The 22,787-nt window shown below is 39.9% G+C and overlaps 1 protein-coding gene across 1 annotated transcript; it reads right to left on the reverse strand.

The window, feature by feature from the left end:
* Positions 1 to 866: 866 nt before the first annotated feature.
* On the reverse strand, positions 867 to 22,620 carry LOC127581885 (nuclear receptor coactivator 7). The gene is made up of 7 exons (XM_052036713.1): positions 22,501 to 22,620; positions 12,930 to 13,094; positions 6,252 to 6,322; positions 6,062 to 6,169; positions 5,261 to 5,374; positions 2,146 to 2,283; positions 867 to 917 (listed from the first exon to the last, which is right to left on the reverse strand). The coding sequence occupies exons 2-7, from the start codon at positions 13,036 to 13,038 to the stop codon at positions 867 to 869; spliced, it is 591 nt and encodes a 196-aa protein (XP_051892673.1). The 5' UTR covers positions 13,039 to 13,094; positions 22,501 to 22,620.
* Positions 22,621 to 22,787: the final 167 nt, after the last annotated feature.

Genomic DNA, 22,787 nt, shown 5'->3' on the forward strand with positions numbered 1-22,787 from the left:
GGATCTCTAAGGTCCTTTCTCCGCAAAATTCTTTTGTAACCTTCTCCTGTCGAATTGCACTTCTGTATATTTTGTACAATTTCCACAATAATACACTGCAGAAATACATTTTATTCATATCAACTCTATGAAACTCAGCTGTGTGATTGCTGGGAGTTTTTTTTCACTTTGCAAACATTTAATATATACCGTACTGGGCTGCATCTATACTGTGTGGTCCTAATAGTCTAGGAAAATATTCTTTTTATGAATAGAAGGGCTACATAAAATCGAACAAGAATATGGCAAGGGACAGATCATTAACTGCAGAATGAACTCAAACTGTGAATCTGCATATTTTTCAAATGTCAGCAACATGCACCATCCACAAGGTGCACTGTTGCAACTTGCCAAGTTTCCTTGACACATTCACGATGCCTACCATTTGGAAGGACAAGGGCAACAGGTGCCTGGGGACAGCAGCACCTGCAAGATCCCCTCCACACTGATTTGGAGATACACTGCTGCTGGGTCATAATCCCACAATTCCATACTTAACAGCACTATGGGAGGACCTTCAACACACAGCTGGCAATGGTTCAAGACAGTCCCCTGCTATTAAAGGGGAAATAGTGATGGACAATAGATGCTGGTCCTGCTGGTGATCCTCATGTCCTGTGAGTGCAAGAAAGAATGCAGATAACCTTGAATAAACATTCTGGTTCAAATGGAGTGATTTTAAATTACTCACACATGGAGAAGATGTGTAAAGCTTCATTTGAGAAATGTCTTTGTGAGATTCAGCTGAAATGATTGATTGTGTGCTGCAGGCAAAGAAATAATCTTCACAGCCATTTTCAATGATAAGATGATGGATTTCGTATGGGTCAAAAAGATCTTTTTTCTGGAGTGACAAACAGGATTCCCATTACAACACCCTGCAGACAGATCACAAAGTGTAAACACAATGAGAAACGATTACTGACAAGCATCCCAGTGTTTTGTTAAAAGATTAAAACATTGTAATCTATAATATAAATAATTTATTGGCGGCTAGATACTAGGTAATTGCTGTGAAACCATTCTAAGTTATTACATACTCAATATTTTAGGAAGAGTTTGTTCCCCTCCGCCATCAGATTTATTAACAGTCCATGAACACTACCTCGTTATTCCTCTTTCGCACTATTTATTTATTTATTTTTTAGTAACTTATAGTAATTTTTATGTGTACTGCTGCTGCAAAACAACAAATTTCATGACATATGTCAGTGATAATAAACCTGATTCTGATTCTGATTCATTTACATTGCTTAAACAAAAAAAAATCCTTTTCAAATTCACTTAGAGAATCATCGTTTTGAAACAAATATTCTCTTTTAAACAAGTCCCACTCTTGTTTAATAGTTTTACCCAAACAATGATCTCAGGATGTTATTAGAAGATAAGTCTTGAGTATAGATACATGGCTGAGAAATGCCAATCTTGTGCACTGGCCAATTTTCCTATTATACAAACCCATTTTCAACATCAAATACTTCTAAATATACAGTATGTGCGTACATAGAGTAAAACTCCCTGTGTTCTGCTGTTGAAATATGCCTGCAGTCAGGTGTGATTTCTATACAGATAATGCAGGTGAAGTTATGCTGGCACACATTCTGGAAATGGTGCTGCCCAGGACAACAGCAGTAAATAAATGCCTCATATGCCCCAGTATTGTTACTTCAATACACACAAATTGGTGATACAAAGCTCATTGTATAAAATATGCTGAACATTTTCTGGTTGTTACATCAGTACGATAAAACCCTATAACTTTCATAATGTTAAATAAGGATAAGTTTGTAACCTTAATTCTGTTGTTATAAGGGAACAGCTACTCCCCTTCAACCATTCAGTTCTTGAACCAACTGGCAAGACCCTAACCACTACAGTTCAGCAACATTTTGACCACTTTGCACTAAAATGGACTTTTTTTCTGCTCTAATTGTGTTCTTTCTTGTAAAAATTGCGTAAAATTTATGTTTAACTTGTGTTTTATTTGAATGCTGCTTACATGCCTGTGATGCTGCTGCAAGTAAGTTTTTCATTGCACTTGTGCATACATGTACTTATGCATATGACAATAAACTCGACTTTGACTTTATAATTAAAGTATTTTACCTTTCTGTCTGTGAAATACTTGCAACAGATTTTTAAGAATCTTTCAGAACTAGGTATTTCAGCCCTGACTTGACGCGAGGAGCCGATGACGTTCTGCGAGCACCACTGTACACTGGACATTTCTGCAGAATCAGCATCCTGCAAGTTACAGAATAATTATTAACACAATGAGACAATGGTAGCACAGCAGGTAGTGCTGCTGCCTCACTGCTCCAGTGACCCAGGTTCGATCCTGACCTCCGGTGCTGTGTGTGTGTGCGCAGTTTATACGTTCTCTCTGTGACTGCGTGGGTTTCCTCCCACATCCCAAAGACATGCTGCTTGGTAGGTTGATTGATCATTATAAATTACCCCTAGTGTAGGCAAGTGGTAGGAGAATTGGAGGGAATTGTTGGCTGTGTGAGATAAAATAGGTTACAAGGAAATAAGTGGGGGAATAGAAGTGATGGGATTGCTCTGAGAACCAGCATAGACTCAACGGGCTGAATGGCTTCCTTCAATGTCATGAGGAAGTATGAGAAACAGCAACACACTCATTAGATATCCTATATGTTTGAAAGAAGTGACTTTGGAATTTAATCCTTCCAACAACAGATTGCGCAACTTATTTTCTTACTTTTTATAATACTTTTTGATAATAATGCTTTTATTTATGCTGATTGAGGATTACATATTAGCCAGGACATGACACATTCAATACCAGACAACACTGTGAGAAAATTGGCAGCCATGTTTTCTACACTTCAGCACAGATTAACCTAAAAGTAGGTCATGAAAGGTGGCATATAAATGCTGGTCCTTTTACCACTTTTATGTATTGCCTAGGAGAAGAATTCTTAGCTAAAATGGCCAATCTGTTGTCAAAATTGTTGTATGATTATGACTGCTGACACAATGACCTGAGTTTTATTTGCAAAGAGAAGATTTGTGCTATGAACACCAACACCTGTCAGGAATTCTACCAACAAACAAGATACTGGAGGAACTCAGGGGCCAGGCAGCATTTGTAGAGGGAAATGGACAGTCAAAAGTTGGGTCATGAAATATCAACTGTCAGTTCCCTCCACAGATGTTGCCTGGGCCGCTGAGTTCCTCCAGTATCTTGTTTGTTGCTCCAGGTTCCAGCATCTGCAGTCTCTTGTGCTTCCAGGAATTCTACCACCATGCCTTTATACAAATAATACCATGGATGTATAGTTTCACCTGTAAATTTCAGGAAGAACAGCAAATGCTCTGAAAGCCACTCATTGTATCCATTTTTTTCAAGGAATGGATGGTTGAAGAAAGGTTGAGTGAGCTAGGACTTTTCTCTTTGGAGCGATGCAGGATGAGAAGCGACTCGATAGAGGTGTATAAGATTATGAGGGGCATAGATAGAGTGGACAGCCAGCACCTTTTCCACAGGGAGGCAATGGCCAATACCAGAGGATATCAGTTTAAGATCAGAGGAGGAAAGTTTAGGGGAAACGTCAGAAGTAGGTATTTTACACAGAGAGTGGTGGGTGCCTGGAATGCACTGCCGGGGTGGTGGTAGGGGCCGATACATTAGGGAAACTTAAAAGACTCTTAGATAGGCACATGGATGTAAGAAAAAATGGAGGGTTATGGGCTATGTAGGAGGGAAGGGTTAGAGTGATCATGGAGCAGGTGTTTATATAGGTCGGCACAACATCGAAGGGCCTGTACTGTGCTGTACTGTTCTATGTTCTTTCCTCTTTCTGAAGAGATATTACACAAATACTGTATCTGCTTTCTTGTATTTCATATGCTGGCCAATATTTAACCCTCAATCAACATAAAACAGATGATTTTGTCATTTTCACGTTGTTGATCATTACACCTTACTGTAGGAAAATTGACAGCTCGACTTTCTAAATTTCAAACTCTAAAATGTTACTTTATTGGCAGCAGTCATGAAAGGTAGTATATAAATGCATGTCCTTTTCCAGGATGCATAGTACAAGCAAATATAGAAATGGCACACAAGCACTTGGGTTTTTATTTCAATCACAGATGGCTTAGCAGGAGGACTGAATTATTTTTTTAAGATTTCTGGTTGAGGGGCCATGGCTTGTAGCTCAAGGCACCAAAGGGTTGTAAAACATGCACTGCATGCCTGTTCACTGATCTTTTCCTGACTATTCTTCACTCTCTTTCTCCTATTTTGTGTGTTGCTTCACTTCCCCAACCATATTCCATGAGTATTTCCTCCATATAGGAGGGCAGGGATGGACACACTTGATGAGCCAAATTCCTGGTGTCTGTGCTGCGACAATCTCTAATTATGCTCTTAAGTTTTTTTTGTCTATACCACGATAATGCATGATGCACTCTGCATTACAAATTGGCCCTTGTAATGTTACTGCCTCTGCAGATAGCCCAAACCTCTACAGCCTGTCTGAAGGTGGTATTATTGTAACTATATAAGACAAGATATCTTTATTAGTCACATGTACATCAAAACAAACATTGAAATGTATCTTTTGTGTAGGGTGTTCTGGGGGCAGCCCGCAAGTGTCACCACGCTTCTGGCGCCAACATAGCATGCCCATAACTTCCTAACCTGTACGACTTTGGAATGTGGGAGGAAACCGGAGCACCCAGAGGAAACCCACACAGAGACGGGGAGAACGTACAAACTCCTTACAGACAGCAGCCGGAATTGAACCCCGGTCGCTAGTGCTGTAATAGCATTGCACTAACTGCTACACTACCATGCCTTAGTAATACTTACTATTACAAATTTTAACTTCATTTTTTACCAGGGTATACAATAATTTGGGTATAATATCATTGGAACCATTGATTTTCTTGTTGTGATTCTGGGGCTAGTAACTCTTCATCCAATTTTCCCAATTTAAATTTATTCCGTTCTTATTAAAAAATTGCCATGTTTTCTGTTCCTCCTTTCCTACTCTTCCACAATGCTTACTAAAGCTAAATATCCTTTTCCACTCTCTGTTCAATTTTTACAAGGTGTCTTTCTAACTCCACTCATTAAGAAGCATTAAGTGATTATTTTTAGGGAGGCCTGGGTAAAAGCCAGGAGTGGGGTGGCGGGATGTGGGATATTAACTGGATGCCCCGTTAGCATATTGGTCATGACAGAACTTACCAAGAGTTTGTCATACTCAGCATCTGATGAAGACAGACTTGGAGATTGGCTTGGACTTGAGGACAAGGGGCTGTCTTCACTCTGTGCACTGACTGGATAAGGAATGTACAATCGCTGCAGGGGAAAGAATTCAATTCAGAGTTTGTTAATTTATGCATAACATTGCTTTCTTGCTGATGCAGATCTTATGTAGGTGTAAAAGAAATTGCAGAGTTGTGAATGTAACCCAGTCCATCACGAAAACCAACCTCCCCTCCATGGACTCCATCTACACTTCCCGCTGCCTAAGAAAAGCATCCAACATAATCAAGGACCCCTCCCACCCCAGTCATTCTCTCTTCCCCCCTCTCCTGTTGGGCAGAAGATAAAAAATCCTGAGAGCACTAACCACCAGACTCAAGAATAGCTTCTTTCCCACTGTTATTAGACTCTTGAATGGACCTCTCATACGCTGTCTTGAACTCTTGATCTCTCAATCTACCTCATCATAGGCTTTGCACTTTATTTGTCTACCTGCACTGCAATTTCTCTGCATCTGTAACACTGTATTCTGCATTCTGTTTTCTTTCTACTACTTCAATGTAATTATGTATGGCATGATATGTTTGGATGACATGCAAAGCAAAACCTTTTCACTGTATTCGGTACATGTGATAATAATAAACCAATACCAATACCTCAGAGGAAATATTGACAATCTTTTTCCAGTTATATGCTAACTAGTCCACAGTGAACTGTCAGTAGTTCATTTTTTTTTAATTCATGGATTACAGTTCTTTTTCTCTTTAACAATGTACATACCTGCCCAGGAACAATACTTTGTGAATAGAGCTTGTTTAAATGAACCAGTTTATTTGGTGTACTGTTGAACTTCAGGGCTATGCTGCAGAGAGTATCCTCCATTCCTGCCTATAAAAGAAAATCACACTGTATCTCCATTTCTAACGTTACTTATAAAGCAAATAAAGTGATATAATTGGAAAACACTTACTCTATATTCTATAGTGCCTTCCAGTTTCCCTTGGATTAGTTTTCTACCATTATTCTCTGCATTTTTATTTTCTGAAAGATTTTGAAAGCAAATGCACAAAGATTAATAATAAGCTGAGTTGATGGCCTGAATAGTTGTCCCTGATTCTATGAGTGAAATGGGGTCAATTTTCCTCTATATTACTATGCATCAAATGTTTTGGGGAAGAGAGGAAAATCAAGCATGGGAGAGCACTTACCATCACTACCATTTATTGCCTGGAGACACAAGAGACTGCAGATGATGGAACCTGGACCAAAATAAATCTGTATTGCTTAATTTTCTTCCCTTTATTCTCCACCTACCAGTAAAGAAATTATTTCATCAAATGGAAAGTTTCGTGCACAGGGTTTGCATTTCAGCAAAAACACACTGGAGGCACTTTCCTTGATATCAAACTTACTGAACTAATTCCTAGCATTAACTATTTTCCTTTCACTCCAGATCTGTGTAACTTCTTATTCCAATAATCTTCTTCCTAGTTATTAGAGTTGTGAAAGTCATAGTGTATCCAGCTTTGCAGGATTACGGCAGCTCCCTATTTAAAATGCTTACACCATGACTGCTTTCCTATTTTTTACTTTCCCTGAAATGATAGATTCTTCCCTTTGGGAATCTTTGGGAATTATTGGGAAAGTATGTATGGGAATGCATTTTTTAATAAAATCATTTTTGGGATTTGGAAATTTCTGGCCTGGTCAGCGTTTAATGCCCATCCCTAATTTCCCTTGAGAAGATGGTGGTTGTCCTTCTTCTTGAGTTACTGCAGTCCTTCTAGAGAAGGTATTCCCATTGTTGGGTAGGGAGATCCGGGATTTAGACCCAGTGACATTGAAGGACTGGAGTGTTACTTGGAGTGTAACCCATTGGTGGTGGTATTCCTACGCTCCTCTCGCCCATGTCCTTCTTTGTGGTAGTGGTCACTGGCAGGTGCTGTCAAAGTAACCAGTGGGGAAATAACCAGTGTACTTTGTACATGGTACACTGCATCTAGTGAGCACTAGTTGTGGAGAGAATGAACACTTAGGGAGATGGATAGGATGCCAGTCAAGTGGTCTGCTTTGTCCTGGATGGCGTTGAGTTTCTTGACAATTGTTGGTGCCTTACTCATCCAGGCAGGTGGAGAGCTTTCCATTATGTTCCTGACTTGCGCCTTGCAGGTGGTGGAAAGACCCTGTGGTCATAGGGGGTGTGTCATGTGCTGCAGATACCCAGCCTCTGACCTGTGCTTATATCCATGATATTTATGTGGCTGGTCTGGTTGACTTTCTGGTCAATGGTGACCCCCAGGATATTGATAGTGACAAATTCAGCAATAGTAATGGTAGGTGGTTAGACTGTCTCTTATTGGAGATAATCATAGCCTGCAATTTTGTGGCTCGAGTGTAGCTTGCCATTTATGAGCCTGTGCCTGAATGCTGTCTCGGTTTTGCTGCATATTTGCTGAGGAGTTGCAGATGGAATTGAACATTGTGCAAACATCAGTGAATGTACTTCCTTTTGACCTTATAATGGACGGAAGGTTATTGAGGAAGTAGCTGAAGATGGTTGGGTGAAGGGCATTCCCTGAAGAACTCCTGGAGATGATTCAGCTCCAGCAACCACAACCACATTCATGTGATGTATGGCTCAAACGATGAAAGTTACACCTCACAACCAGGAACCAGAATCAGCTGTTTGAATTTGCAATTATTTAATAATGAATTAAATATATATGGTGAACAAACTGCAACATTGAATTCAGTGAGTACAAATATAATAGTTTTAGTATAAAGAAATCTTGTTTTATCTTAGTTTTGTTGTATAGACAGTAATTATAATTAGCACAATTTTAAACACTGTTCTACATTCCTGCTGTTTTGAAAAAATATTTCAGCATGAAAGGGAAATCATGTTTGACTAATCTACTGGAGTCCTTTGAGGATGTGACAAGTAAAATAGATAACAGGGAATCGGTGGGCGTGATGTATTTGGATTTTCAGAAGGCTTTCTGTAAGGTGCCAGATACGAGATTAGAGGAGGTGGAATTGGGAGTAATATATTAACGTTGAATCAGAATTAGTTATTGGACAGAAAGGAAAGAGTTGAAATGAATGCATCTTTCTCAGGCTGGAAGGTTGATGATTGGGATCCACAGGAGTTTATGTTTGGGGCCCAGCTGTTGCAATCACTATTAACCATTTGGCTGAGGGTATGAAATCACATCAAGGAACCAAAATCAGCTGTTTGAATTTGCAATTATTTTAGTAATAAATTAAATATCTTCAGGTTTACTCACGATCCTAAACTAGCTGGGATAGTGAGTATGGAGGGAGATGTAATGAAGCTTCAAGGGGCTATGGCAGGCTGAGTGAGTGGGGGAGAATATGGCAGGTGGAACACATTGTGGTCCACTTTGGTGCAGATGACAGAACATTTCTTAAATAGTGAGTGATTGGGTACTGTTGATGTTGAGAGGGACCTAGGTAAGCTTATACATAAGTCACTGAAGGCCAACATGTGGAAGCAACATGCAATGGTATGTTAGCCTTTATAACAAGAGGATTTGATTACAGGATTAAGGATGTTTTATTGCAATTGTGTAGGGCCTTCATGAAACTGCACCTGGACTATTGTGCACAATTTTGGTCTCCTTACCTAAGAAAGGCTGTACTTGTTGTGAAGATTTACTAAATTGGTTCCATGGATACTGGCTTTGCCTTATGAGGAGAGTTGGACTTTGCTCTCCAGAGTTTAGATCTCATCAAAGATTACAAAACTGTTAAATGGCTTGACTAGCGAGATAAGGGGATGATTCCCCTGATTGAGGAGTTTAGGACAGGGGGTACAGTAGTCTTGTCTTTGCAATGTTTTCCCTCTCTCTTCACTGTCTTTTATAACTTGTGTATAATTTGTATTCTGTGTGTTGTCTATGCCTATGTGTCTGTGATGCTGCTGCAAGTTCTTCCATTGTACCTGTACCTCACCGTGCTTGTGCACATGACAATAAGCTCGACTTGACTAGTCCATTTAGGGTGGAGACAAGAAAAAATTTCTTTACTTATAGGGTATGAACCTTTGGAATTGTCCACCCTGGATAGCTCAGATATTGTTTTCATTTCAAACTGAGATTGTTAGATTTCTGGGCAAAAAGGGAATCAGGAATATGGGGATAGTGCTGGAAATTGCACCAAAAGTCAGCCATGATCTTGATTAACAGCAGAGCTAGCTTGATGGTTCACATGGCCTACTCCTGCTGCTACTTATTATGTTATTAGGTGGGTTCTGGTGGCAAGGTTCTAGAGGAGGGAATAACCACTAAATGGTCTCATGCTGCAGTGTGTGCCTTGATACAGGCAATGGTGAGGAGAAGGGACAACCTTTTCTCAATCTAGGAAATAGGATTGCCACCAGCGCTTCTTTGGGGGGGGGGGGGGGGGAGATAAACAAGGGCATCATTGCCGGATGCCTTACTACAAATGTGGTGGCAGTCAAAGAAGTAAGTATTCTGACTACAGCCAGTAAGCTAATCATTTTGTTGAAGTCACAGCTGCATCACCTTAAAACTTTCAACATTGCTGTCCTTCATTATGCTGCTCTTCCCTAGAATCAACACCAAACATTCTTCTCCTCAAACAATGTGCTGGAGGAACCCAGCGGTTCGAGCAGCATCTGTGGGGGAAAAGGAATTGTTGACGTTTCAGGTCAAAACCCTGCATCAGGGTTTCATCCCAAAACATCAACAATTCCTTTGCCCCAACAGATGCTGCTCGACCCGCTGAGTTCCTCCAGCACATTGTTTGTTGCTCCAGAGTCCAGCATCCGCAGTCTCTTGTGCCTCTGTCCTTCTGCTCATGCTCATACACTTGCTATTACTTACGGACTTCATCTTCCAACAAACAAGTCAAATACCCGCTTTTTGGCTGCTCTACAATTACTGTCAAGTATTCCAAATTCTTCACTCGATACATTGAATAAACATTATTCCTTGTTAAAGGAAGAGTCACAGGACAGCGGGCAACAGGTAGCCCATCTTGTCCCTCTCCACTTCTCTCAGCAAAAGCAAAAGCGTTCTAGATAAGCTTCATAAATGTTCTGATCCCACTTCTTTCACTCTGTTCTCTGTCAGACTGCATGTCTTATTTGTTTCATTTCCTGAGACTATTGATGCTGCTGAGATGTCAGACGAAGAGGACTAGGATGTTGCAGTAGATGCATCATCTCTCAATCTCGTTCTTGCAAGCACCAACTTAGATTTTGAAACTAGGTGGAGCTTAGAGACCAGGTTAGAGTCTGGACTGAACCTGGAAACTCTGATAGAAGGAACCAGTGCAAGGGGATGGAATGTGAAGGACTTCAGATCAGCTGAAGCAATGTCACTTAGTAGTTCTGCTGCAGGGGACTTGTTTGCTGACTTTGAGGACCCAGAAAAGGAAATGCTTAGGCAGCCTGCCAAAAAACCTGTACAATATTGCAGAGAATGGAGAAGTGAAGCTCTTAAGTTATTTCAAAGCTTTACACAGAGCATATAATTCTATAGTCAGCTCCTCTATCATCGGTGGAACTCATTATGAAAAAATTTTACAGCAGCTTGCAAGGCACCGCAACTGTAGTCACAGAAACATAGGACTACTGTGTTAGCTCACTTTGGTGATATGAAAGCTTGGATAGTTACCATCATGATTTTAGTTGCTTCCAACATGTAATCCCATTCCAGCATTTAAACTAGGGTTGCTCCAGGTGTGTGGTCTCAGCTCTATAGGAGAGGCATTCCATGCTCACTCAGTTTTGCAAAGACCAGTTTTTTATGGATCTTTCTGGTTGATGACTGTAACTTATCATTACATTGGATTTGATACTGTTACGTGCATTGGGTGTCAATGTCGCTATGACAATGGTTCATGCCATTTAGAACGTAGAACAGTACAGCAGATGAACAAGAACTTCAGCCCATGATGTTGTGCCAAACTCATTAAGCTAATGATTCCTAATCCCTTCTGCCTGCACATGGTCCGTATCCTTCCATTCCAAATAAGAGATTCTTAAACGCCTCTATTGTATCTGCCTCCACCACCACCCTTGGCAGCGCATCCAGGCACCCACCACTCTTTGTATAAAAAAATTTGCCCTGCACATCTCCTTTGAATTTGCCCCCCCCCCTCACCTTAAATGCATGCCCTCCAGTATTAGACATATCGACTCTGGGAGAAAGATACTGGTTGTCTACTCTATCTATGTCTCTCATAATTTTATAAACTTCTATCAGGTCTTCCCTCAGCCTCCGCCGCTCCAGAGAAAACGTAGTTTATCCAACCTCTCTTTGCAGCACATTTAAAACCAGCTGTAGCATGAGTGAGGTACATTCTTATTTTATACCAAAAAAAAAGCTGGAGGAATTCAGTGGTTCAGGCAGCATCCACAGAGGGAAATGGACAGTAGATGTTTCAGGTTTCTCAGCCCGAAGTATTGACTGTCCATTTCCCTCCACAGATGCTGCCTGACCTGCTGAGTTCCTCCAACATCTTGTGTTTTTCTTCAGATTCCAGCATCTACAGTCTCTTGTATCCTTGTCTTTATTTTATTACCATTCCGACAAGAGCAAATTATCAGGTTGCCTGTGGGCTACAATCCCTCACTGGTAAATCAGAGAATGTCCTTCGATCACCAGTTATAGGGTTGGTTAATTTCTGCAGATTGTAAATAGAATTTCCAAATGGAAGTATGAAACCAGATCTGGCATAACAGGAACAATACAAAATTCTTCTGATATCAAGCAGTAACATTCTAGAATATCATTTCATCATTTTCACATTTTTTTAAACATCCTATTACTCTTCTCTTCAAAAGTAAATATCTTCTCATTAGGGTGTGGCTTCATCAGCACCATTTACTCCAATTACCTCGCTCTAGTTGCTGATTATATGAGGAACTTTTCAACTATGAAGAGCATCCAGGCCCGATCTTATTCTCACCCAACATCGAAGCACAGCAGAGGTAAAAGTCAGACTAGGAGAGGGAACTATGGGCAGGTTTCGCCTCGTTAATGACCTTTACAAAGGCACTAAAAGTAACTGCATTACTTTACTCTTGCCCCTTGTTGAGATCACTGACAGACAAAATAATGATCTGGGAATTTTCCTGATGTCCAAGTCTCAACTGCTAAACAGATAAACATTGAGTTTAAGGGATTGCATTTAATTCCCCCAGCCTGGTAGATTTCAGGTTGGTGGATATTGTGGAGTTTGGAGGGGTGGGGGTGGGTAGGGGGAAGTGGTGGTGAGGAGAGGGGTTCAAATAAAATGCAACACCACTTGAACCCATTCATTTTGTTTCCTGACATGGCCACTTGCAACAAGGACACCTGCACCAAAGCTGGTGAGATCTAATTTAAACAACGAAACTAATTTTACCAAAGCATGAGAGTAGCTTTAGTTGCATGATCAGACTGTGCTGGACCACAAGCCAAATGTAAGTTAAGTTTCAAAAGAAAGTTATTTCCTTGGAGACCAGGAGGATACTGGAGTCGATATCTTCAAAAAGATACGGCAGAAACTTGGTGAAATTAAAAACTGTTATTTTGTTTTGATTCTGATTCTGAGATACAGTAAACTCCACACACAAATGTGAATACACACGGGCAACTATATTTAAAAAAATTACCTATTGCCTGGAATTGTTGAAGATCAGTTTTCTGTCTTCCTGATGGATTCATTACTGGCGGGGAATGTGCTACATTTAACACAACAGCTTTGTTTGTCATGGAGGCCATCTTGATGTTATTATGCTTTGTCCCTGGAGACTTTATTGCTTAAATTTCTTCTTTGTCTTGTGGAAAGAAATTATTCAATTAAAACTCTTCCAGCAAATTCTGCCCATGTAATTCCACCATAAGACCCTCCAAATGCCAGCCAGTCGACAAGATAGAAGAGATTCCTTGAAGGTTCTGATGCCAAGATAAAAATTTAAAAGGATTAACCATACTTATTCTAGAATCTCAATTGTTGACTCTGCACCTTTGAACAGCAAGGACACCATGTGGTGACGTGAAGGTCTTGCTACTCTAAAGGTTAACTCATCAGAAAAGAGGTGTGAACTGAAATAAGGACGTAAGAGAATGCTGCCTTTTTCATTCTCTGAAACATAAACACATAAGTCTTTCAGGATGAAAATAATTAGAATGAAAGATGTTGAATCAAGACTATTTTGCCTCCACAATCATGGGCTTGCACAGGGAAAAGGCACAGAAAACAAAAAAACACAGAAAAAATAGGAGCAGGAATAGAGTATTCAACACTTCAAACTTGCTCCACTATTCAATACAATCATGACTATCTACCTCTTTTTAAATACATTCCGTGACTTGTCCTCTTCTGCTCTTTGGTGGAGAATTCCGATGGCTGAGCTTTTTCTGGTAACAGTTTCAGGTTTGGATTGTTTAATGGATTTCATTTCTGCGCTGGTCTAGTTTTTTTTCTTTTTGAATGATGTCCTCAGGCATGCTTTCTTTAGGGAATATGTTGAACCTCCTGGTCTCTCTCTCCTGCATGATTGCAAACACTCCAGCGAAAGAACCACAAGTATCCACTCGAATGGTGGATTCAAAGTCCATGCAAGATTGGACTCAAGGTTCAACTTCTATGAACACCCAAGATCTTTCGAGGGAAGTGGTAAATTCTCAGACTTTCATGGCTGTTCTGAAAGATGGAAGCCAAGTTGCCGTCCATTCGTTCAGGAGTACCAAAAGGATTCTGTAGTACTGTTTAGAGTTCACCTAGTGCCCTAGCTAATTTCTATATCCCAACAAATACCATCAAAAACAGATTAGGTGATCACTTATTGAATGTGCTGTTTGTCAGGGCTATCTGAGAATATATTTTCATTCACAGTAACTTACAAAACAATGTGATAAAAAATAATCAGTTAACTGTGAAACATCTGGATCTCTTTGAACGTTTTAAATCAATATGATTTCTTTTTTTTTTGGTGACACAGCACATTGTCCTAAACCACTGACTGGCCCAAGTTTGCAGTCATCTAGAATAATTTCAAACTTCCACTAAATTCATCACCGCCACCTTATAAAATACTGCAACACCTGAGTCATAGAAGTAAAATATAAATTGGTGTTATGTTTTATTGCTTTACTTATAATGAAAATTTAACATTAAAATGGTTTTATTTCGAGCAGGTGTACTCTGTCTTGTTGAAGATGGTCACTAGCTGGTACTTGTGGTGAGAATGACACTTGTGACTTCAGCCCACATCAGAATGTTACCTGGGTCTTACTGTATACAGCCATGGGCTGCTTCATTTGCTGGGGAGTTGCAAATGGAATTAAACATAATACAATCTTCAGCAAACATCCCCACCTCTGGTCTTATGAAAGGAGAAAGTTCATTGATGAAGCAGCTGAAGATGGTTGGGCCTGGAACAGCTACCTGAAGAATTCTTGCAATGATGTCCTGGGACAAGGATGACTGACCGCCAACAAGACAACCATTCAACTTTGACTGAGTTACGATTTCAACCACTGCTTTCCCTTAGATGCCCATTGACTACAATTTTACCAGAGTGCCTTAATGCCACACTAGATCACATGCTACCTTGGACAGTCACTCTCACCTCACCTCAAGAACTTAGGGCCAAAGAGGTGTTTGGACCAAGGCTGGCAAAACATAAACTGTGCATTGTTGAGTTGGTTATTGGTTAGCAAGTGACACTTGACAACACTGTTCATGATAAGCCTCCTTCACTTTGCTTGTGATTAAGAGTAGACTGATTAGATGGTGATTAGTTAGATTGGTTTGTCCTGCTTTATGTGGAACCTGGGCAACTTTCCACATTGTCAGGTGGAACACTAGTTCCAGAGCAAAGGCGAGATGTTTCTTGGTCCCTTATCCTTTGTTGTATCCAGTGCTCATACAATTTCTTGATAATCATGTGGAAGTGAATTAAATTGGCTTCTGTGATGGTGGGGATCTCAGGAAGAAGCCAAGGCTAATATCATAAGGGAAGGGGGCATTAATTGAATATTCCTTTGGAAACTCCTTTGCAATTTCCACATGACATTGTGACCAGAAACATACTATGTGGTGCTGTACTGTTTTAGAAATACCAGGCATTTTTGAATGTTAGTTAGCAAAGAGTTCTTCACTCAAACATGGTTGCATTTTTCATTTGATACACTAAGCCCCTTTGAAATAGTTTAAGGCACCATTTTTGTATGCCTGGGAACCCTGCTGACGGCTGTATTTTTCACCTATGCACTAATTTGTCCAAAACAAAAAGTAAATGGAAGTATAATGCAGGTTCCTGCTAAGTGTTCACTCCCAACTATTTTAATTTCACAATACACAATGTCCTTTGGAAGGCCACTCAAGCCGCTATTCTTTACGTGTCATATTGAGCATTGGCAGGATATTCAATTAAAATCTGTTTCTCCAATATTTATCCATTGAGTTCAGTGAAGAGAGGCCATGACTTCCTCCTGCCAAGTCTGAGGATTGTAGACATCACTGCGTTGCTTCCCCTCCCACTCTGTCTGAGATCCAGCCTCAGACTAATGTCCATTTCAGACAGTCTCAACTTAATTCTTGAATAACTGCCCAAACCTTGCTGCCCTTTATTTCCTTGTAGCATTAAAGACAATTATCATTAGCAAAAAGAAAAGATTTGACAATACCTATGACAAACACTTTCTTTTGTTAAAAGTAAATTAAAATAACTAGGCCAATATAAACTGAAATAGAAACTGAAAACTGCTATGGCTATCTATTCCTTGAGAGGGCATTAAAGTTGTTCACTTGTGATTCATTGGAAGTAATTTATAACATCAGTTTGTATAAATCTGTAATCCTGTGACGTAGTGGCACTGCAGTTAGCACTGCTGCCTCACGACTCCAGAAACATTGTGACTTGACCTTGGGTGCTTACTATTGGAGTTCTTCCTGTGACTGCTTCGGTTTCCCAGTTCGCTCCCATATGCCAAAGATGCGCCGGTTGGTAGTTTGATTGGTTAATGTAAATTGTCCCTAGTGCAGGGGCATGGTAAGAGAATCGCAGCGGGAAGGTTGGTGGTGGGGCAATGGGTAATATTAGAGGCAGCAGTTTATGGGAATGAGAGAGGAAAAATGGGATTAGTGCAGGTGGTTCTTGATGGCTGGCACGGGTGTCATAGGCTGAAGAGTAATACAGCACAATTTTAAAAAAAGTTATTGCTTATTTATATTATCCTGGTTAAAGTATATAAGATTCATATCAGAAACTGCTTTGCCAGTGTTGAATAATTATTTGTAAGTTATTGCTGTGTACCCTTCCTTTCCTCAGCTCCGGACCTGTGACCTTTGGCTCTAGCTACGCACCTGACTTCATTCATCCTTGGAAAGAAAAAGTCGGAAGGCCTGGCTGTAATTTGAAATTAATGTCCATTTATTCTGGATTGGTCCATCTCAAGAAAGTACTTCAGATTTACTGCAAAGATAAGTGAACCAGTGTTAGTGTCCTTGTCCTGGCCAACATCCCCAGCAATGAGACCCAAATTAGACTCAGTCAGCTCTAATGAGCAAACTACATTGCTTGTATGCTCAACATCAGGTTCCCAAAACAGACACTCGATTAGCTGGTGGACTGAGGAAAAGATTCAAGGATGTGCTCAAAATACAACATCACCACAGCTGTTCAAAAGAGCAGTTGGGATGGTACTGAGAACCTCAAATCCATCGATTGGGAGCACTCAGAAGCCCTGCATAAACAGCTGAAGAGGGCACACCACCTCATGAACTACCCACCGCGTCAGCCACATTCTGCCCCCTCTGCGGAAGAATCTGCAGTTCCCACCTTAGTGACTGAACCAATAAAATCAGAGTGGAAGTCATCCTCGATCCTGAGGCACTGCCTAAGAGAGAAGAGAGGATTATTGGATACAAAAGAGTTGCCATGTTTGCTGAAGTAAATTATTCAAAATAATTCCTATTAAGCACTTTGGTATATTCCTTGAGATGTGATGGTATGTTACATAAAGGCAAGACTCCCTTCCTTTCATAATGTTTTCTCTACTCTCAGTGTTATTACTTATCGACTAGAGCGGAAAAGAGGTCCAGCGACCCAGTTCAATGCTGACCTCGGGTGTTTTGTGTGCAGAATTTGCATGTTCATATTTTCTAGAGGGCATGCATTTGTGAGAAGGGAAAAGTTCAAGGTGATGTGCAGGCAAGTTTTTTTTCCCCAGAAACACAGAGTGGTGGGTGCCTGGAATGCACTGTCAGGGGTGGTGGTGGTGGTGGAGGTGGAGGCAGATACAACAGAGGCATTTAAGAGGATTTTAGATAGGCACACAAATATGCAGAGAATGTAGGGATATAGACCATGTGCAGGCAGAAAGGATTAGTTTAATTAGGCACCATTAGCTTAATTTGTTCGACAAAACATCATGGGCCAAAGGGCTTGTTCCTGTGCTGTACTGTTCTATGTTCCAGGTGTTTCCATTTCAAAGACATGCCAGTAGAAAAACTGGCTTTTTTAAAATACCCATAGAATTGATTCTTTTTGATATTCACCTAAGGTGAGTTGGTGGGCTTGTGTGAATGAGTAAGTTGCAAAGATAAAGGGAAATAAAGAGAGTGAATGGGATTGCTCCCCGGGAGCTGGCATACACCTGAAGGGCTGAATAACCTCCTGTGTTGTGATAAAGGAGATGATGTTTAGATTTAGTGTGGCACTTAAAGGGCAGTTTTATTTATTTCTCTTTTAGTTGAGAGTACAGAGGCCTGAATTCAATCCTAAAAATATTTCTTTAGGCAGTAAGCCTGGATTCCTGAAATAACTCATTGTCAAGTGCATTGAACTTTTGTCACTCACTAAACCAGTTTATCAGGCTTCTAATGTTTTATATTGCCAACGTTGAATGCCACTTTGCCTTCACATCAGTAGAATAATCTTATCACTTCTTCCTCTGTTCATTGCAATCCATGGTTATACCAATGCTACAGAGCCAAAATGTTTGCTATTTTAAAAACATAGACTGTTTCACTTCTGTCTCCAGTGGCACTCTTCCTCATTAATTGGAAACTGACCATGTGGAATGGTGCCAAGGTGTACATCTGTACAGGAAATTTAAAATAAAATTCAACAAGTAAGAAAGAATTCAAGAATAAATTATGATTAACTAAAAAGATAAAAAAATATAAATTACTAAACCTATTACTATTTTGTATTAGTGCCATTCATGTGAGAACTGGTTATTTCTGGAGTGAAAAGGGATTGCAATGATACTTGGATACTTCAATGGCTATAAATCACTTTAGGATATCCTGAAAGGGTTATGATAGCCATTCTTTCTTTCAAACCATCTGAAGTGAGCAAAAGGCTCGAGAGGTTGATCAACCTGCTACTACGTGAATGTGCTAACCTAAGCCTATATTCTACCTCCTCACCCCCATCACCATAACAACTGTTCCTAGTAAGTGTGTGTGTGGGGGGGGGGGGAATGGGGTGGTTGTGGCGGAGAGCAGAATTGGAAGGGTTGCTTGGCAGTATCAGTGGAAAGGAGAAACATATCCAAACAAATATCCAATCATAATGGTTTAAATGGAGCCTTTCACATTTTGATTTCTTAATATATTATTCTTTCATACCCTCTGCCCACCCCTACCCCTGATCTATGGCTCCCCATCTAGATCCAGTAATCCACCTCCACAGAAACATCAGCCCTCAATCCTCCCTTTTGTTCAATTGTGAGACTCTGAGCACCCCCCCTCCCTATCCCTTGTAGGACTCAAATATCAGTCCTCAATTCCTCCAGCCCAATTGGAACACAGCTCCTTTCACCCTGACTGGACTTGGACAAGATGAACCCTTTACTTATTTTGAATCAGAGGTTCAGATGTTGAATAATTTTCTCACTTTGAATAATTTTCAAAAGGTCGGAGAGCTCTTTCATAAGAAAGATTTTTAGAATGCAGTTATGTAGAAGTGGTTTCACTGGTATCTTAGATTTGGAACACCATTAGCATGTCATATGCATGGAGGAACCAGAAAGAAACAAGAACTATAGGGTGAAGATGGTAAGTTTTAGGTTATGTCTAGCAATTATTTTTCTGATTAAATGCCAGCACAGATGAGAGGGTAATGTAATACAATTTCTAGGCCATTTGTCTTTGCAAACACTGCTGCAATTCTTTGGAATGCTTCTTAAAGCAAGACAACTCCTTCTCCCAAAAGAAATTATAACTATTACATCATAGAAAGGGTTATTATCATACCATAACTCATCTCTTATCGTTCTGTTGGTTAGTTTAGAAGTTATAATAGCAAGAAAACAAAATCTCCTGCATCTTGCATTCCAAAAAACATTACAAAATCACAACTGTGTTGTACTGACTTATTGCACTGGAGGAACAGTACCTACAAACTGTCCCATGGACTGCACAAACAGCTACTCAAAAGCTATGTAGCCATGAAAGCAAAAGAGTGGGTGTCAGAAGGGGTGGAGATGCTCATCGGCTGGAAAACAGAATCTTGAACTGAGTTACAACAAATAGTGGGAAGATTGGGAGAGGGGTGTCAAGGAAAGATAAAAACTGGTGGTAAAAAAGCCCAGATGTGAATTTTGGAAATATGGTATCAGGAGGTTGTTATTTAAACGTAAGCCTGTTAAGACATTCAATGAGATCATGTTAGTTCTGTGACTGTATTCCATGCATCATCTTTTCCCCAAATACCCTATCATCTTTGGTCAAAGGTCTGTCAATCTCAGAGTTAAAACTGGCATTTGAACTACAGTAGTTCCAAATGTCATTATCAGAAGAAAGTTCCATATTTCTAACACCCCTTCATGTAAAAATGTTCCTACCCTCATCAAAGGCTTTGCCTAGCCCCAAGTGCTTCAAGCAACAGAACTAAACAGTCTATTGCATCAGTTCCTTTTAATATACTGAAAACTTGAAGAAAATCATCCCTTAGCCTTCTCCCCATAATTTAACCGTGGAGTCCAAGTAGCATGCTGCAAATCTAAGCAACATATCCTCCCCCCACAGGTACATGGTTCCACATTCAACTAAAAGTGATAGCCAAGGTACTTTATGGAATTCAGATTCATAAAGATTGAAGGAATCTCTTGGCTCACCATGTGGTCTTCTGGAAACCTTTGTACAAATGTGTACAAGTTCTTGTAAAGCATGACAGTGCAGCAGCTTGGGGCAAAACATGGGCTGAAATCACCATCCAGAATAAACATCTAATGTTTTATCCCTTCTTTGACCTTCCATGAGAAAGTGACCATAGCAAACCTGACAAAATTACGTGACAACACTATGGTCTGTTTATAAATTTAGGGATTACCATCTCGTGGGTACAGTTTCTTTCCTCAACACTGTTAAACCGGTTTACTAACCATAAACCATATGTGCAAGCTGGCAGTCAGCCATACAAAGAGAAAAGTCCTGGACTAGGGTCATAAAGTCATTGAGCACAGAACATCCCCTTCGGCCCACCATGCCCATGCAGACCATTGTACTTATCTATACTGGTTCAATGTACCCACACTTGATCTGTAACTTTCTATGCCATGCCAATTCAAGTGGTTGTCTAGATACATCTAAAATGTTGTGAGAGTACCGGCCTCCACCACTTCCCCAGGCAGTGTGTTCCAGATTCCAACCACTCTGTGTGAAAAATTCCCCCTCTTTAAACATATTCTAAAACCTATATTTTTCACTGTCATTTAATTGCCCTCCTCAAACTCAGGAGTTTTAGCTATTCAACTATTGTTGCTGTTTTCTATAATATTTCTCCATTTTATCAATACTGCTGCTTAGTTTATATTCTTCCATTTTTCCCCCTTATGCTGCTCCTAAATTCAACTGAACTCTCTCTAATGTCCTTTCTTCTTTTTAAATCTCGTTTGTGGTGAATATCCATTGTACCCGTTCCAGTCTTTTTCATAATTTTGGTACACTGGAATTTCTTATCTCCTCGCTCTCTCTTCCTAAAACACCATCTTGGAATGACTTAAATATACTTCCCAATCATCTACTGTTGTCTTCTATTCTTTTCACCTTATGATGATGACACCTTTTTCTGCTAATATAGGTACAAGTTTAGTGCCAGGAATTAATAAGTTTTAATTGTCAATCAGGCAAAGTTAAAAGGTTTAATAGTCCCACTCCTAAACATGGAACCCTTGTAGTAACTGGATGGATATAAATATCAACTGAGGCCATAGCTGGCTGACACACATTATTATAGATGTTACCAGAATGAGAGGCTCCAATCTTGCTTAGACACTTGTGATGCAAGAGCCTATACCACACAGCTCAGAAAGTGAAGCCTTACTTAGTATTTTCAAGATTAGGAATGATTATGGCATTTTGATAGATTGTTTCACCTGGTCAGCAAGGCAGTAAATGAGAGGTTACAAATTAGAAACAAATTTCTTTGCACAAGATAGTTGGGATGAACAGATCTCCATCACAAGTTATTTTTAAAAATGAGTTTTAAAACTATTCAAAAAATATTTACCTGAAAAATGTATTAAAAGAACTTGGAGTGGTAAATAACACAAACTCAGAAAGATCAAAACATCTTGCAGGCATTATATTGCATATTTATGAAGGCAGAAACGCTAGAGAAAATTTGTGCACAGCAAGCCACAGACAACAGTGATAATGACCAGACTGAAAAGCAAAACACTGCAGAAGCTAGAAATCTGAAATATAAACAGAAAATGAAGGAAAGTTTAGTTTGTCAGGTAGCATCTCCGGAGAGAAAAAGGGTTAATATTTCATCAGAAGGTCATCGACCCGTTAGTAATGACCAGAAAATCTGTGTCAGCGATATAAACAAGTAAGGAGAGCAGCGAGACCTCCTGTTCTTAACAATGCAGTACATTCAATTGAGAGAATAAATATGACAGTACCGCATTTGGTGCAGCACACCCTCAGTAATGCACTTGAATTTTGTCGACATGTGTCTGAAGTAAGATATGAAACCACAGCATACTGTCTCACAAGCAGGATTGCTGCTACAAAACACCAACTTAACACGCGGAATTAGACAGCATTTCAAAACACCAGTGCAGGTTTGATGGACTGGTGCTATAATTTTGAGATCACATACCATCTCCAAAGAAGCCTTGAGCTAGCTACACTGTTTTTAAAGTGGTCTGTACATAACACTTTAAAATACAAGCCAGAAAGATTATTTCTAAATTAGAAGTCAATGTTTTCGCACTCACCTATGTCCTGTCGCATTTTAGTTATTAAGATTTTCAATAAATATAATGGATTAGTATTTACATGTGCTTGTCAAGTGCAATCAGATGAATTCTGAACAGATCCTGGTAAATGCTGCATACTATCATACGCCACAGGATCCTTAGCTGCAGCACAAAGACCGAAAGGAAGCGAAAATACTGGTGTGAGCAGATTTAAGCATTAACAAATCACCTGCTACAAAAAAAATCCTTCACTTAATGAAACGTCACTCCCTGTACCGCCCAGCCCAAAGCTTCACGATTGACAG

This window comes from Pristis pectinata, chromosome 22, assembly GCF_009764475.1.
Source record: "Pristis pectinata isolate sPriPec2 chromosome 22, sPriPec2.1.pri, whole genome shotgun sequence".
Taxonomy (NCBI): domain Eukaryota; kingdom Metazoa; phylum Chordata; class Chondrichthyes; order Rhinopristiformes; family Pristidae; genus Pristis; species Pristis pectinata.